This window comes from Helobdella robusta (genome assembly GCF_000326865.2).
Source record: "Helobdella robusta unplaced genomic scaffold HELROscaffold_38, whole genome shotgun sequence".
Lineage (NCBI taxonomy): Eukaryota > Metazoa > Annelida > Clitellata > Rhynchobdellida > Glossiphoniidae > Helobdella > Helobdella robusta.
Genome location: NW_008704829.1, coordinates 817,987 through 830,924, shown reverse-complemented (window position 1 = coordinate 830,924; position 12,938 = coordinate 817,987). Strand labels below are relative to the sequence as shown.

At 34.2% G+C, this 12,938-nt stretch overlaps 2 protein-coding genes across 2 annotated transcripts; both read left to right on the top strand.

Annotated features, from left to right (window-relative positions):
- Positions 1 to 1,777: 1,777 nt before the first annotated feature.
- On the top strand, positions 1,778 to 2,044 carry HELRODRAFT_83907 (hypothetical protein; the record flags this gene model as incomplete). The annotated part of the gene is made up of 1 exon (XM_009023787.1): positions 1,778 to 2,044. A coding segment is annotated over one exon (267 nt), but the record flags the coding sequence as incomplete, so codon positions are not given.
- Positions 2,045 to 5,211: 3,167 nt separating this feature from the next.
- On the top strand, positions 5,212 to 6,343 carry HELRODRAFT_176543 (hypothetical protein; the record flags this gene model as incomplete). Its single annotated transcript, XM_009023887.1, has 2 exons — positions 5,212 to 5,256; positions 5,366 to 6,343. 2 exons carry the CDS (start codon positions 5,212 to 5,214, stop codon positions 6,341 to 6,343), a joined length of 1,023 nt encoding a protein of 340 aa, XP_009022135.1.
- Positions 6,344 to 12,938: the final 6,595 nt, after the last annotated feature.

Genomic DNA, 12,938 nt, shown 5'->3' with positions numbered 1-12,938 from the left:
AAAAATCAAATAAAATAAGAAAAAACAATCAAAGATTATTTGACACGAAATTATTAATTTCCGAATTCTTATTAATTTAAAATCAAAGATATGAAAAGTTGATACTAAAAATTAATAAGAAAAATGCCACCGCTATTACCTTAAATTTATAAATAAAAATAATTTAAAAAGATTTAATTTTAATTTTTCTTCCTAAGGGGATGTGGGCATGATGGAGATGTACGTAGTTGTAGGGGTAGTCGTCGGCCTCGTTGTTGTCATCATCCTATTGACACTGCTCTCTGCACTATGTCTCAGGCTGGTAAAATGTTTAAGTTGTACATTTTTTAAATTTTCAATACAATCCTTAATTATTCACTGTTTCGTTTAAATATTATAATATATTTAAATATTTATAATATTTATTTTAAACTCAGCAAAGCGTGGTTTCAGAGTTTAAATTTTTATGTTTTTTTTAGAGTTTATATATGCACAACTTAGAGTTTAAATTTTTATGTTTTTTTTTTTTAGAGTTTATGTGTGCACGCACAGCTAATACGCAACGTCTGGTGCCTCGATTTACGCGTGTCACATGAGTTGTGTCAGTTTGTGTGTGTAACGAAACCAATCAGAATAAATTAAGACTGAAAAAGCACTAACAATTTAACCATTGCATCAAAAATTGAATTATATTTTTCATCTACCACCAAAGATTGAGAAGCATGAACAGAGAAGACGATCAACAGGAGAGGTTGAACCCCCCTCGCCATTCGGATGAGATCGCCCACATATCCGATGACGTCAGAGGTGATGACATCATAGGTGACGTAGATGATTCAGCTAATTTTTCATCGTCGTCAGTCGTCCTGTCTATAAATTCTGCCTTCGCGGATGTTAAATTGTAGAATGTGTCTTCTTGATACAATTTCATATTTTGCCGTCATTTCGTATTTTTGTTGTGACCAGGTTTCGCGCTTACGTCTTACTTCTGAGAGTTCTAAATAGTTTAAAAAATATTTTCATTATTAAATTTTGATATGTTGTGTTTATTTATTCTCGTTATATTCACTTTATTTTTAATTTTATATCCGAAAAAATCGAACATCGATGTAGTTTTTAAACATTTTTATATTTGCGAAAAAGGCTAAACAGTTTGTTTTGTTGCTTGGAATAAGTTGAGAAGTAGTCAGAGAAAGAGGTAGAGAACAACAATCAAATGCTAATTAATTTATTAGAAACAACCACCTAGTGACAATTGTTTTATTATCTGTCAAGTTGTTAAGTTGTTGAGAGTTTACGATCCAAAAATTGACACGCGTCAACTAATTTGAGACAAATTCAGCGTTAAATAGTTTAATGTTCGATTAATTGACAGGTCATTAGCTATTTAGTATGTGAGTCCTAACTCTCGGAATGGTATATAAGTTGTTTGAAGTCACAAATTGTCAAAAATCGAAACAATTGAAATAATTTCTTATGCTATCTTTTCATTAGCTATCAGCTGATTAACATTACCATTATTAAACATATCAATTTTTAATCAAATCGATTTCCAGAGTAAAAAAAAATTTTTATTTCGAATTAATTGAAAAGTTCATTTAATGAATAATGGCTCCACTAACTATCATGTCTCAAGCATCGAGAAACTTGGAAGAAACGCTGAAGGTAAACAAATCTACACATTCATAAAAATAATTTTTTTTTTTTAAACATTTTCAAATTTATTTTGTAATTCAACTTGCAATCCATTAAAAAATTTAAAATTAATTTCAATCAGATTGAGGTTAGCGTAGAAATTGGACACAAGGCAGCAGTGAGGAGCCTCCCAACGAAGGAAGGATGCACGCACGACTGGATTGTGTACGTTAGGACTGACCAGGATCAGTTCGTTGAGAAAGTTGAATTCAACCTCCATCCGTCCTTCAAGAAGCCGAGAAGAGTTGTTAAAAGCGCGCCATTCCAGGTTGTTGAATGTGGTTACGGAGGCTTCCGCATGTCGATCGTCGTCCACTTCAGAGTGAACAACCAGCGACAGCCCGTTCCATTTGATTATTATTTGTTCCTGGGCGATGCAGTGGTCTCCAATAATGTCCTGCAGAAGGTCTCAATCCTATCAGGCACTCTTGAAAACTCAAAACCTCCTGCGAAGAAGAAACCCGGCAGGCCAAAGAAATGTGCACCAACAGATGAAGCTCAACTAGTGAACAAATTTGAAAACCTATCAGCCCGTTCAACAAGATCAACATCTTCAAACTTTTCGTCATCATCATCACCAACATCTTCAATGTCTAGTTCATCGTCAACAGAATCTATCCCATCATTATCAACATCGAACTCAACATCATCATCATCAGCAGCAGAACCATCTCCATCGCGATCATCATCGTCATACTCCTCCGACAGCTCTCAGGAAATAAACAGCACAACATCGTTTGTGGAATTTTTCAATAAGCACGAGCAACTCACTTCAACACCAACTAAATCAAACAACACAACCAACAACAATGTCATCAACAACAACATCCCGACCAAATGTAACCAGAACTCAACTAATGCTCACCAGCCAGGCAAGAAACACTTGAGATTCAAGCCATCGTTGGAGGAGTGCAGGTACTTCTCAGAAGATGATGTTGTCCGTGCAAACAATGACACAAAAAACAACAAATTCACACACAACTGCGCAAAACACACAACAACCTACAACAAAATAAACAACGCCGACAAATTCGGAATCAACAAAGCTCCCCAAACAACCACAAAACCAGCAGTTGTTGATGGACACAAACTCAACGAGCTAATGAAACTGCAGAACATCTTGATGTCGATAACAGATAGGAAGCTGATGAAGAGAATCGTGAAGATGATCCACAGAGCTGGTTGCTTAGACATCCAAGAGACCACGTACAACTTCGATCTCGTGCTCCTCGATGATGAGACCATTGAGAACATTAAACAGTGCATTGGTCTAAGATGGTCTATGATGATCTAAAATGGTCTCGTCTAATATGATATCCTGATTTGTATCTATGAGGATTTTAAAATTTATCTATTGATGTCAATTGTATATATCATGTTATTTGTGCATTATCTAATTAATTGTATTAATTGTATATACATCAGTTATTCATTTTCTAATTGTATATATATATATATATATATATATATATCATGTCATTCATTATCATTTGTATCATTTGTATATATCAAATTTGTTTTATTTAATTTTATCAATTGTATCATATCGCATTTGATTGTACATATACCATCTCGCTTGGATATAGTTTTCAGTTTTTCATTTCGATTCGATTGAACACAAAATGTTTATTAAAATGTTGATCGTTCTAAACCAATGATGAGTCTTTCATATTTTATCTAGTTTTTGAGCGATTGTTCTTGTTTAGAAGTACTTATTAGGCTTCTAGACAGAAACTTTCAATATAGGAGTAATTTAAAATACGCTCGCTTGCAAAGGCACCCCGGCCAATTGCACCCCCTTGCTGGCTTGCCGTCCTCACCCCGTTTTAAACGAGTTTTAATGTAATTTTCTATTTTGAATCGTCGTTACTTCGACTTCCAAAATGATTTAAAAAACTTTAAATCTTAAAATGATGAAGTAAAATAACCACGCCACGCCGATTCAACGCTTTATTTCAATGGCCTCAACCAAACTGTTGTTTTTTTTAACAGTTAACAAAGGAATTCTGAGAATGTATGTTTCTACTGTTTATTTCGTATCATAGTAAATGTATTGTTTATTTTTTAAAAAGTATCAAACGATCAATCGCATGTGAAGGACGTACGTCAGCGTCCGCTAATTCAGCTGGCAGTTGTAAAATAATGAGATTAGGACTATCTAGGTAGAGCTGAGTTATTAGTCTTCACATCGTAAACACGCGCCAGTTGATCGTAAAGTTCTGCGAACGTAACAGCCAATAAACATCGTTGGGTGGTGAGGCCCTGCAAAGTCATTTCGGGCCCTAAAATTTGTAATGGCATTATAAAAGGGGTAAGAATATGACACGTGCATCGGTGATGAATTTATTACAAGACAACCACCCTCTGATGTTTGGCGACTGTTTGTTGTTGCTGTTGTGGTTGTTGTGGTTGTTGTTGTTGTTTTTGTTGTTGTCGTCGTTACTATTTTACGACTGGTCGTCGAACGTTTGAGAACTGTTTGAAGAAAAAGATGATAATTTGATGTTCTTATTCTATAACTTCTCATAACTGTAAATTTGAATATCAAAGTATTCGTGTTTAATTTTTTTAAATCTTATTAAATTCAAAACTTGTGTGTGATGGTATAATGGTAGAGGCGCCTGACACCTCTATCGCAGTGACCTGATTCGACCGCCAGAGAGATCTCAGCCAACCACGTGTTTTCATTTACAGGTGCTGGTTGATTTGTCCTCCTGATAAATTTATCCCCTCCTCACAACGTGTGGCCCTTTATTGGTGCGAATGCAGTGGAGGGGGAGGGCAGCTGATGTTTGCTGGGTGCTCTTAAGTTTTTTTTTGGAAGTTTTAGAGAAACATTTTAAATTTTTCGTTATAAAGTTTTAAAAATTTTTATTAGGAATTACATGACATAAATAAATATGTCATGTATAAATTACATGACAAAAATAACATGACCTTACTTAACTGATTTCAAATGTAACATAAAATTCTTGACATTTCTAAAATTGAAGGTGATTAAAAATTAACTACTTTTAATACGTTGTCTACAGCGTCAAATCAAAATGTAAAACAATCGAATCCTCATTCAAAAAGTTCCTAAAAATTTAAAATCTAACTGAAAATAAACTCAACCAAACGAACACAACAGCTCTCGTGCCCCAATGAACAAGTCTTAATGACTTTACAGGGCCTGACCCCCAGACGGTGTTTATTGGCTGTTACGTTGAAAGGATTTTACGATCAGTTGGCGCGTGTTTAATACGTGAGGACTAACTATTTAGCACTAACTCGTTGGTTCGAGTCTAATTACTTTATTGAACTTGATTGTGTTGAAGCGTGTCGGTCAATGTCTTTGTTGTAGTTTAGGAAAGGTATATATAGTGAGAGTTGTGTTTAATCTAAATACACATTTAGTGACTTGATAGTTCTTATCTTGTGAAAGTTTAAAAAATAATTAATTATATAAATAGAAGAGCAGCAGTATTAAATTTTATAAAAAAAAATTATTTACATCCTTTAAACAAGTTTTGAAAACCCACGAGAAGAATTTTGATCATGGCTCCAAGAATAGTTGAGTTGCCCGAGAACATTGAGCAGAAGGTAAGACTTGATTGAATTTTATTTTCATAACTTCTTTTCATTTTTTTAAAATTTGTTAAAAATTGAAATAAATAAATTAACATTTAAATTAAAATTGAAACGTTTCCAGATTGAGGTGAGCGTAGAAATTGGACACAAGGCAGCAGTGAGGAGCCTCCCAACGAAGGAAGGATGCACGCACGACTGGATTGTGTACGTGAGGACTGACCAGGATCAGTTCGTTGAGAAAGTTGAATTCAACCTCCATCCGTCCTTCAAGAAGCCGAGAAGAGTTGTTAGAAGCGCGCCATTCCAGGTTGTTGAATGTGGTTACGGAGGCTTCCGCATGTCGATCGTCGTCCACTTCAGAGTGAACAACCAGCGACAGCCCGTTCCATTTGATTATTATTTGTTCCTGGGCGATGCAGTGGTCTCCAACAATGTCCTGCAGAAGGTCTCAATCCTATCAGGCACTCTTGAAAACTCAAAACCTCCTGCGAAGAAGAAACCCGGCAGGCCGAGAAAGAACAACAAATTACTATCTACCAACACATCTTCAGAGTTGTCACCATCAACAGAACTATCGTCATCATCATCATCGGTCTTGTCATCATCTTCATCATCAGTTTCATCGTCAAATGTCTCTGAATCGATAAATTCATCAACAGCTCTTCCTGTCAGAAAGGCTGGAAGGCCGAGGAAGAACGGGACAATCCCTGTCAAATCCATCGAGTCATCGTCTTCCTCATCTTCACCACCAACATCAAAACTGTCCTCCCATGACAATCGAGACCTCCGCAACAGACGGACAGTCTCAACGCTACCGGCCGACAAGTTGCGCGACCACGTCGACTGGTCTCTGAGACAAACAGCAACCATCAACCAAAATAACGTCAGTGAAGATGAACTGAATGAGAAAATTCGCGAATTATTGAAACTTCAGGAAACTTTGATGACGATGAACGAGAAGAATGTTTTGAAGAGAGTTGTTGGGATAATCCAAGAGGCTGGCTACTTGAAAGTCACAGAGTCCTCGTTTGATTTTGACCTCATGGAGATGGATGGCGTCACGATAGAATGCATTAAGAGGTGTATCGAAATCCATTGAGGATTTTTATTCGATTTTGAAATTATTATATTTTTTATCTCACTTTTCAATTGTATATTTGATATTCGATTCTATATCGATGTTTTTATGATTTAAAAATTATTTGTATATATATTTTTTAATTTTCGATGTATACATTTTCTATTTTGAATTGTACATATGTGTATTTCTTTTATAAGTAATACAAAATTGTAAAAATGTGACTCATTTGTTTTATAAAACAACACACACACACACATGAACAAACACAACACACACGCACGAACACACTCGCACGCACACACACACACCTATACACCTAATTTTCCATACAAAGATACATTTCCTAGAATTCTTTTCAAAGTTTTATATGATGAACGGGGTACTAACTGTTAAGAAACAAGAACATAGGTTCATCGGTAGAGCTATTAAACAATTTATGAGCTTTTATTTATTTTATTTGTTTTATTTTTCCTCAGTTTATGATTCTTCATCTTTTTCGTTCAGTATCCTATCATTTCTATCATTCCGATATTGTATAATAATTTTTGTAGAGTAGGTTACACTGAATCATTCGCATTTACAAGAAACGTGTACAAGACAAAATGAGAAATTTTTGTTTGAAATTATTATTAAAAATGTAGAAAACTATTTTTTGATTATTTCGTTATAATTGAACACGTCTTATAACTTTTATTATAATTTGATTTTATATATTTAATTATTAATAATTTTTCTTTAATAAATTCAAAAAAATGCGACAGCTTTGAGATTACACCCGTTGTTTATATTCGTTTAACATTAAAAAAAAATTCTTTACTACAATGTCCAAATAGTTATTTAGTTGCTAGACGAATTCTCGGTACGTTTCACTCGGTCTAATTACATTTGTTTGAGACGTGCTTTGTTTGAAAATAATGGTCTAATTTGATTTTTGTGGAGTGATCGGTTCGATTTTTTGATTCAATTTCTCGTTTCTGTAGCCACCGTTCATTGGAACAAAACTTGAAACGCGGTCTTCGCTGATGTTTTGTAGGTAAACTTTTTTAAACCTCTCAGCCGGTGGTGTGGAGTTAATTTTACTGAAATCATTCCAATCGCTGTACCTCCTGGCCGGGATGGTTTTAACGTTCTTCCTAGATTTTAAATTCTTAAAAAAGTCAACAAACACATTACGAAATCGTTGCCCTGCTATACAGTAGAGGATGAAATTGATGGAGTGGTGTACGTAGATGAAGAAGACGTTTAGTTTCTTGACACCGTCGTACCAGGGTTCCTTCTCCCACCAGTCTCGGCCGATGTAGAAAACCAAAGTTGGTGTGTAGAAAACTAGAAAGCTTATACTGGCACTGAGACACATCGCCGTCATCTGTACGAGGGCTCTATTGTTTATTGCAGGTGCGTTCAAGACCAGAGGAACCTTTTGAAATTCCGATTGTTTTCTGTTTATATGGGGAGAGAGGTTTGATAAGGTTTTACGCTTTAGGTAGGGACTTTTTTCTTTCAGCATTTTTTCTGGGAAGTCTTCACATGAATATGATTTCTGTTTCGGTTTAACACCTAACAGGACATTTCTAAGAAGTCTGGGTGATGAATCTTTACTGCCAGCTCTAGCTCCTCCTTGTGAAATGATCGGTATGGTAGTGACGGAAGCGAGAGATCGAGACATCTGCAGGTGGAATGAGTTGTTGGGAATTTTTTGATTCAGCGAGTAGAGAGCTCTAATGATGAAACTGTTGCAGAAAACGATGATGATGGCTGGCGGCGCGTGTACTGTGGCGAAAACCATCCAGGCACGGATTTTTTTCTCAAACTCTTCGTACTTGAAGTCAGTTATGCCGCATTTTTTCGAAGGGTTTTTGTAGTCTTGCCCTCTTGTCCAAAAAACGTTGAGGTTTTTTGTGGCTATCAAGATGAATGTGATGCATATCAACAGCCTGGCCCGACTCACCGTACATACTGACTTTCGCCTTAGAGGATGACAAACTGCAATGTATCTGATGGGGTTGGAAATTAATTGAATTAAGTTAAAATTAATTAATTGATTGATGTAATTAATTGATTAAAGTAGCTAACTAAAAATTGCAGCATGTTACAGAAACTCACAATTTGAGTCAATTTTAAAGTTAATAGAATCATTGAAGTTTTGAAATTTTACTCGATTTAAATATTTTTTTTTATAAACTTTTCAAAAACTAATATAAGAGGATTATATAATTTAAAAATTTATATAAAAAAGCAGCACATCGTCGAGGCATGAATGCTGAATAAAAATAAATAAAAATTTTTATGATTTTATTATATAAAACTTTATTAATTCGGGCTAAAATTTAAAACAATGAGTAAAAAATGAAAAACCTATCGATGGTGAAGAACACCAGAACGAGTATGGAGACATCACAGGATGTGTAAAAGAGGAACTTCTCAAGCTTGCACGTTATTGGGTCGATTTCCTCAAAATTTCGAAATTTTTGAAATTTATAATTTAAATAACAATTAAATACTAATGAAAAACAAAAAAATTGTTATTTGACAAAAATCTTTGTTATGCTATGTTATGTAATGTTATGTTAATGTTATGTCCTGTTATGTTAATGCCTAAACGTGTTCGCCATTGTTATCAAAGACTGAATTCTTGATAAGAGAAATTTATGAAGTGAAAATCTTTATAAGTCCATATCAATAAATGAATAATATTTAATATAAATCTTTCATTTTTTTTGTTTTTCATCTACAGAAATATAAACAAATAATTCTTTTTTTTTGAAAATGTTGTTTTTATTACTAAATAACCAGAAGCTATTTTTAATTTGTGTGGTGTGGTGTTATGGTTATCATAGATTGATGTTATATCTATGCTATAGACTTATGAGTGAATGAATGTATGGATAGATGAGTGAATAAATGAATGAACAAACGAATGAACGAACGAACGAACGAACAAATGAATGAATAAATTGCTGTTTCTACTACTACTACCGCTATCACAGCTTCTGGTACCAAGGTTGTTTTGAATCGGCCTATTGTAAACAATAACAACGTCAATAATAATGAAATTGAAATAAAATAATGAAATTGAAATAAAATAATGAAAAAGAAATAAAATAATGAAAAAGAAATAAAATAATGAAATTAAAATAAAAACAGATAAAATTTTGTTTTACTTTAAATTTCTTTCTGAAACAATACTCGAACCACTCTGGAATCGTCCCAACCAACATCACCAGTAGATCAGAGGCTGCCATGGTCGTGAGATGTATGCACGTGGAAGTACCTGTGTGGCGGTAGTCGTAGTAGTTGTTGTTGATGGTGTGGTAGCGACAGCAGCTTCAGCATTAGTAGTAGTAGTAGTAGCAGCTTCATTATTAGTAGCAGTAGTAGTAATAGTAGTAGTAGCAGCAGCTTCATTATTAGTAGCAGTAGTAGTAGTAGTAGTAGTAGTAGTAGTAGTAGTAGTAGTAGTAGTAGTAGCAGCAGTAGTATTAGTAGCAGTAGTAGTAGTAGTAGAAGTAGTAGTAGTAGTAGTAGTAGAGTAGCAGCAGTAGTAGTAGTAGTCTTAGTAATGTTGTTAAAAAGCATGTGCTATTTGATATTGCCAACAGACTAACCAAATAAACTACACCTTATAACTCGAGAAATCTTTGGCCTATATTAAAACAAGCTAACACACAGAAACACACACACATACACACTCATACACACACACACATTTACACACACACACAAATTTACACACATTTTTACACACACACGCACACACAATTTTATGTGTAGTACAAGTAAGCAATGTATGCTGATGTTGATTTGATACATTGCTCATGATGATGCAGAGGCCAAATGAAAAAAGTAAATACAACCTGATAATATTATTCAATTATGAAGATATTATTTTTAAATGTAGTTATAGGAGTGAGTGAATGAACAAACGAATGAAAGAATGAACAAATGAGAAAACAAACAAAGAGAGAGAGAGAGAGAGAGAGAGAGAGAGAGAGAGAGGAAAGACAGAAAAAGTGAAAGTAAAAAGAAGAAGAAAATAGAGAGAGAGAGAGAAAAGAGAAAGAGATAGAAAAATGGGAAGTAAGAGAAGAGAGAAAGTGAGAGAAAGAAAGAGTGAGAAAAAGAGAGAAAAAGAGAGAAAGAAAGAGAAAGAAAGGAAGAGAGAGAGGAAAAGAAACAAAAGCACACATGCACACGCACATACAAATATTTATATTAAAAATTATTATCAATGGTTTGGTCGTCATGTCATAAATAGAATACATACAGTTTGCTTAACGCTCAAAATACGTCGTGTAGGTTGCAATAAATTTAGGACTTGCATGTATGTTTGTATGTTTGTATGTATGTATGTTTGTATGTATGTATGTTTGTTTGTATGTATGTATGTTTGTATGTATGATTGCTTGCAAACGTGATTTATACGGGCAGGATAATGTTGTTTTTGCTTCTCAAGGTTTATTGGCGTTGATTAACAATGATGTTGTTGTTGATGACGATAATGATGATGATGACGAAGATGTTGTTGTTGCTGTTGATGATGATGTTGTTGTTGATGTTGATGTTAATGACGATGATGATGACGAAAATGTTGTTGTTGTCGTTGATGATGATTGCTGTTGATGATGATGATGATGATACGAGTTGAATTGAAAAGAATATTTATAACCTACCCCTTTTTTGTAACTACCATGAATACTTCTTAATAGTTATAAAAATGTTTATTGCTCATAAGTATGTATCATCAACAAAAATAACACACACGCACACACACACGCACACTAACACGCACACACACACGCACGGGATTAAACACATCACACACGTTATGTATGTGATAGTCGGGGATCTCTTTGCATTCGAACACGGTCCCTTCAACATCAGGGCCCCGACACCTTAACCATTAAACTATTGTTCAGCGTTCATTCGGTCTACTTTCAGCACATTTCAATTTCATTTTTAAATATTACAAACTGAAAAATAATTGAAAATCTTAGAAAAAATTCTCCAAAATTAACTAATTCGTATGTATACCATGAAAATTTAGTACAGAGTAATTCTTCTAGCAATAAAAGATAATGACATTTCTACAGAGTTTAGATTACATTCTGCTCGTTCCGACCCCAGAGCGTACAAAATAAGGGAAAAAAAAAATGTTGATAGATTCCAATCAGCTATCTGATGGGATGAATGATTGTTTGTATCACCTCTAGTTTGTGATAACAGTTTGTAAATACACACACACACAGACACACACACACACACACACACACACACACACACACACACACACACACACACACACACACACACACAGACACCACACACACAGACACCACACACACACACAACACACACACAGACATATATATATATATATATATTTTTATTGCCAACATATATATATATATATATATATATATATATATATATATACACACAAACAAACAAACACACAAACCACACAAACACATTCGACACTAATCTTTATAGTTTATTTCAGAATCACAATTATATTTTACTAGAGTTATTCATGACACATACAAGCGCAGAAGACAAACAGACGGGCAAACAGACAAACTGGTACACACACACACACGAACACACATACACACACACACATACATACACACACGCACACACACACACACGCATATGCACACATTTACGCATATAATTTATTTCAGGATTGATATTATTTTTAACAATATTTCTTACCATCAAAGCAAGCTTTCTCTTACGCAGGCTTAATATTTTTGCTTCTAACTCTTCAATTTGTTTATTCTCTGTTATTTTGTGTGATTTCTTTTTTTTCCGATAAATATACTAAATAAATGAATAAATATATAAATATATTTATATATATAAATAGAATAAATTATCATTAAATTGAGATAATTAAATAAATTTGTCAAGTTTTATTTTTAATATTTGATGTTTAAAACGTGAAGATTGTATGTAATGAGAATGTTTTCGTCTCTGAAGTCATTTCTAAAAGGGCACCTGTAAGACTTTTTGTGTATGTGTGTGTGTGTGTGTGTGTGTGTGTGTATGTAAAACTGTATGTTTGTATGTATGTGTTTGTATGTATACATGAAAAGTCTGTATAGGTTTACATCACAGTGTATTGTGCTTTCCATTTATGTATACAAAATGTGTAAGTAGGTGTGTTTAACCGTTTGTATGTATATGTATGTGTGTACGTGTTTGTATGTAGGTGTGTGTGTGTGTGTGAATGTATGTATGTGTGTATGTATGTTTACCTTGGTACATCGCTACGCCTAAACGAATGATTGCCACTTGAGTTGTGTTTAAATTTGTTTTTGTCCTGCGATCTCTGTGTGTTTGTGTGTGTGTTTGTGTGTGTGTGTTTGTGTGTGTGTTTGTGTGTTTGTGTTTTTGTGTGTGTGTGTTTGTGTGTGTGTGTGTTTATCTGTCGATCCCACGATTTTTGTGTGTGTGAATTGTGTCATTGAATATATGTGTGTATGTACAGGTGTATGTATGTGTGTGTGTGTGTGTTTGTGTGGTGTTTGTGTGTGTGTGTCTGTCTGTCTGTTGTGTGTTTGTNTGTTTATGAGTAACACGTTATTGAACTTCTAGAAGCATGTCTGCT